At 51.2% G+C, this 5,612-nt stretch overlaps 1 protein-coding gene across 3 annotated transcripts in view; it reads left to right on the forward strand.

Annotated features, from left to right (window-relative positions):
• The window catches only part of Reep1 (receptor accessory protein 1), a 108,687-nt gene that overhangs the window by 90,419 nt on the left and 12,656 nt on the right, over positions 1–5,612 (forward strand). For all 3 annotated transcript variants that reach the window (XM_021189944.2, XM_029535402.1, XM_029535403.1), the window contains one exon: positions 2,596–2,773. In XM_021189944.2, coding sequence (XP_021045603.1) covers positions 2,596–2,773 — 178 coding nt within the window. The remainder of the gene's footprint in view (positions 1–2,595; positions 2,774–5,612) is intronic.

Genomic DNA, 5,612 nt, shown 5'->3' on the forward strand with positions numbered 1-5,612 from the left:
CTGTGCTAGCCCCTGTTCGGTGTGCCATCTAAGCCTGTGCTAGCCCCTGTTCGGTGTGCCATCTAAGCCTGTGCTAGCCCCTGTTCGGTGTGCCAGCTAAGCCTGTGCTAGCCCCTGTTCGGTGTGCCATCTAAGCCTGTGCTAGCCCCTTTTGCTTGCCCCTCCCCAGCTCACTCCTTTTGTTGTGGTTGCTTATGGTTTTCTTGTTCTTATTATTGCTATAATTTTTTGAGATTAATATAATTAAATCATCTCCCTCCTTTCCTGTTCTCCTTCCAACCTCTCCCATGTACCCCCACCCACTCTTTTAAATGTATGGCCTCTTTTTAATTATTATTACACATGTGTATAGACATTCCTAAATATGTAGACACAACCTGCTCAGTTGTTGTTTTATGCCCTGGCCTTCTTTTGTTCCCTGTCACACTCAGACCTTCCATTTTAGCAAGTGGCTGTGCTTTGCTTTGCTCATCCGTGGGAATCGTTTTTTTTTGTTGTTGTTGTTGTTTTGGTTTTTTGTTTTTTTTTTACTGAATAAAGTGAGACAGCTTCTCCAGCCCCCTCCAGATGGTGAACGCCTCTGCCCTGTGCGTTCGGCCCCTGCTCGTTCTCCTGCTGCAGCCACCAGATCCACCAGCGCTGACGGCTAGTGCTGCCATGTCCGCCCTGCCTTGTTATCCACAGTCCCTGGACCACGAGGCCCCATTCTTCCCTTCATTGTGAAAATAAGACGCATTGCCACCCTGATGTCCCAGATTCTCTGGTTCCCACTGGCTCCCCCTGTATACTGAGCATACCCAAGTTCATTGCCTGGCAGCTATTTACTCCAAACCCCAACACTATTCTCATGTCTCACGTCAGTCTCCTATCCCACTCTCAGTGCCCTTGCCCCAAACAAGTCTCTCCAAACTTCATGTACTGTTTGTTTGTTTATTTGTTTGTTTTTAACCCACTCAGTCTGCTTAGTGCATGGGTATAGGACTATCTGCGAGAACATGGACAACCTATCAGGGGCCTCGTTCCTGTACAAAACTAGCTGGAGATGGTTCAGTGGTTAAGAGTATTTGCCGCTCTTCCAGAGGTCCTAAGTTTGGTTCCCAACATCCATGTCCAGCAGCTCACAGCTGCCTGTAACTCCAGCTGCAGGCAATCTGATACTTCTTCTGGATCAGCCAACACACATGCACACGCACACGCACACGCACACTCACACGCACACTCACACGCACACGCACACACACGTACATGCACACACACGCACACACACATGCACACGTACACACACACATGCACACACGCATGCACACACACACACACAATCATAAAAAAAAAACTGACTCCCTCACCCCTGCCTGCAGCCATCAGTTGCCAATAGCTCCTTGGCAAGAATGGGGCTTCCAAGGATTTGGTCAAAACCTATTAAACGCATGTATGAAACTCTCGAATAATAAGTTAAAAAATAAAACTATATGAAATAAGATAAAATCAATCCTAAACAGCAAGATTTAACGAGCCTCTCTCCTGCCCTGAGGCACACCTGCAATTTCCACCTCTCTGTCTTCACCCTGATTCTTTCTCTCCACACAGACCTGTCACTCAGGACCAGGCAGTGGAGGGTAGATTTGCTTTTCCAACCCTCTAACACATGCTTTCTGAAACAAAAGAACACATTCACACTGAGATCCACTCCACAGCTCTGTCAGCGTATGAAGTGGTTATATCGATAGCAGAGGGGTTTGTTTTGTTTTGTTTTTTAATATCATTTCTTCCTTCCTGATTCATTACCTTTCGGGTATTTATGTGCCCGTGGGTATGGCACGTGCCAATATGAGTAAGTATGCTTGCTTTGTTAACCATCTCAACTGCACAGAAATTTTTTTAAACTACTGCTGGCATGCATTAAAACAACACCGTCTGCCTTCCACAGCGTTAGGAAGAAGGACGGGTGCATAAGCTCTTAGGTTTGGATTTTATCAGCAGATTTTGAGAACTGGGGAAAATGTGACCACATATTTACTTTTACTGATGGGAAGCTGAGGCCTCCAGCCAGCTCTGTCGAGTTGGGACTGCAGTGGCTGGGGACACCACTGAAGTGGCAGAGTACCTGCCTGACATAAAATCCTGAGTTTGAGACCGTCCATATATAAACCAGATGTGGTGCCTCTTGACTGTAATCCTAGCATTTGAGAAGTAGAGGCAAGAAGATCAATTCAGGATCTCCTAACAGGTATATTCCAATATTGGTAAGCAGCAAGTTCAAGGCCAGCCTCAAACACGTGAGACCCTATCTCAGACAACAAAATGGGGATTGGGGGAGCTGCGGAGGATTGTCATCCCAGCTACAGATTTCCTTTGGGGGGGGGGTTGTCTGAAAGAGAGAGGGAGCGACAATTGAGTCCCAGAAGTGGCCCTGGAATACACGTCACCTGTCAACGAGTATACCTGGGACCCTCAACAGAGGCAAACCAGGGCTTGTTTCTGCCTTGTCTACTCACAGAGCAGGGTCTCTTAGCCTTTGTCACATCTCGTGTCCCCATTATGGTCCAAAAGCCTTTGGTTAGGCCTGTGACATGTGCCCTCCTGTGTTGTGTCCAGGGACAGGGCGCTTTGTCAGAGAGGCTCCGGAGCTTCAGCATGCAGGACCTCACCACCATCAGGGGGGATGGTGCCCCTGCGCCCTCGGGCCCTCCCCCGCCGGGGACTGGGCGGTCCAGCGGCAAACACGGCCAGCCCAAGATGTCCAGGAGTGCTTCTGAGAGTGCCAGCAGCTCAGGTAGGTTGCTCCCTGCCCCACGGACCTGTCACCAACAGAGTCATTTGTTAGATTGTACCGGGCCAGATGAGGAGCGCATCGTGGAGTGGGCCACTCGGGAAGCTGGCCTGGGGACGGTGCCTTGGGCAGGTTAGGTCATTAGCATCAGATAGTTAGTGCTCCTTCATCATTGTCTGAGGAGGAATCAGTGTGTTGGGTGCTATGCCTGAGTCTGGAGCAGGAACAAGTCTGGGCCTTGGGAGTCCTTCCTAGTCTCCTTAGCCCCACACTCAGGTCTCAAGACCCCCTTCTCCCACTCCCCAGGCCTGGTGACACCGCCGGCCTCCCCTCGCCCTGAGTATTTCCTGTCCTCCCTCCGCACCATCTCCAGTTCATCTCTGACCGCCTACTCACTGAGCATGCTCACATCTGCGCCTACCAAGGACCACACCAGGCCTGAGGTTCCTGGAGAGGCCAAGTCCTTTCAGGAACTGGAAATCGACCTCTCATGGTTTAAGCACTTGGCAGGAGACTGCCCATATGGGGCTTAACCCTGTTTAATGTATGAACCTTGGGCCTGTCTCCAGAGGTCTCAATAGGTTTTCCTGAAACCAAGCTGTGTAGGTCGAGGTGTGAATCCAGTATCTAATCTATCCACATGGAGCTTCTGGAGGGTCAGTGTATTGACCAGACACTGTCAGTTTCCAAGATGGATTCTTAGAAGATGACAGTTACTCAGGAGCAGAGCAAAGCTGCTGATAGAAAATGGAGGACAGCGGGACATGTGGAGGAGGTGCCAAGCCACCACCTTTGCCCTCCTTATTAAAAAGAACTAGGACTTGGGCTGCTTTGAAATATGTATTACGTACCCAGTGTCTGTCCTGCCCTTAAACATGCAGACCAGGACCTCCAGGGCACTCGGACCCTTATTGTGTACTGTAAGAGGCACCTCCAAAGGCTCTTGGGCTCTGAGCCCCAGATCCCGACAGACCCCACCTGATTGCGCATGGTGTGGACATGATAACATACTCAGGCCCAAACACTCAATACCATCAACACTGCTTGGTACCCCTCAGCTTCCTCCCCACCCAGGACCATGCACTACCCCTAGGTTTGGAGGTCGTATACTTTAATTTTCACCCTAGAAGCAGGGTTGCAGGACTGGAAAGGAGGAAGGCTGGCTATGAGGGCTCAGTTGGAATAAGCAGTCAGGGTGCTCAGGGCTGTCCATGCCTGGTGTCAGTAGGCAGGAAGTAGCCACTGTTATAAGCCCTGTTATGTCTTCATCTCATTCAAGAAAGCACTTTAGAATCCTGGAAGGGTTCAGGAGACACATGGGCTTCTCTCTCTGTGAGGCAGTGTGAGCCCTGATTCTGGAATGGCCCACACCAAAGTTAAAAGGGCAGGCAGGGAGTCCCGCTTAGGGCGGGCAGGGAGTCCTGCTTTGGCTGGGAAGTGAGCCCAGATAGTCCTGCAACCCTGTCCCTTTAAGAGTCCATTTTTGTCCTAGAGGAGAGAACCAAGTAGAGGCAGCAGGCACAGAGAGGTCACACACTCTGCCAAGGCTACACAGAACCAGAACCTGGGCCTCCTGCCCAGACCTCCTCTTGTTAGACTTTTCAGGTCAGGGCTCAGAATGAACCGAGAGGAGCTTGGCGGCAGCTCAGAGGCGATGTGGATGTCTCTGAGGCCCAGCCATGGACAGGAGAAGGTTGGGGGTGGTTTGTTTTGGTGCTGGCAGAGGGAGTTCCGTCCTTTGCCACCCTGAGACCTCCCTTCAGAGAGGGAGGTGCTGGCCTGCGGTGGGGAGGCCAGGGGAGGTAGCACTCTCCCTGTCTACTCTGAGCCTTAATCAAAAGTCACCTCAGACCGACAGATGAGATGCAGATGAGGTCCTGGGAGTGGGGCAGAAGCGCATATGCCCATGTTGGAGCTGTGCTGTTCTGTCCTTCCCAACCCTGCCCACAGCATGGAATCCAATGCCCTGGGAGGAAAATGGGTAAGGAGCCCCAGAGTAGGGGTGCAAACCGGGCCTCATTCTGCCATTTTTCTCATTGCTGTGACCAAATAACCAACAAGTGGAAACTGACGGGAGCATGGGTTTACCTCGGGTCACAGTGAGGGCACAGGCCATCACGGCCAGAAAGATGGTAGTGGGAGTACGAGGCTGTGGCATATTGGGTCAGAAGTCAAGAAGCAGGAAGAGAACTGGAATTGGGGTCTGGTTATCAAAACTTAAGGCCCGCCCCTTGTGACTCACTTCCTCCTGCAAAGTTCCACCTCCTAAAGGTTCCACAGCCTTCCAATATGGCCCCACTGACTGGGAGACCAAACACACAAACACAGGAACGCATCCTGGCTCAGTGCCACTGAGCCCATGGGATACAGAGAACGCTTACACAGGGAAGCTGGCACAACACCATGAGGCAGCCGCCGCACGTGTTCCTGCTCATTCCTGTGAGCCCACTTCCTCCCCTCTGTTCTGTGTGCTACCAGCCTCAGAACTTTTCTCAGAAAGATAACTAAGTCACGGCAGAGTATCTGACCGTGTGCAGGAAGCGGCTCCCCGCCCCTTCAGCTTTCTCTGGAGGAAAGGCCCCATCGTGTCCTAGACATCTTGTGTCTTAGGATTGTGAGGAGAACGAGAGAGAAGAATATAAAGACCATTTTCAGACTTCAAACAAGGAGAAGGACAGAGGGGTGCAGGAGCTGAGACAACTCAGGTTAAGGTATGGCTGCAGGCTGTGGCCAGGTAACAACCGGAAGCCCCAGACTCAATGGGCACAGTGTTTTTTTTAAAAGCTGGGTGCCCCATGGAGATGCACAAACCACAATGGATTCTTTTATTTTGGGGGGGGGG

Source organism: Mus pahari, chromosome 2, assembly GCF_900095145.1.
Source record: "Mus pahari chromosome 2, PAHARI_EIJ_v1.1, whole genome shotgun sequence".
Taxonomy (NCBI): Eukaryota; Metazoa; Chordata; class Mammalia; order Rodentia; family Muridae; genus Mus; species Mus pahari.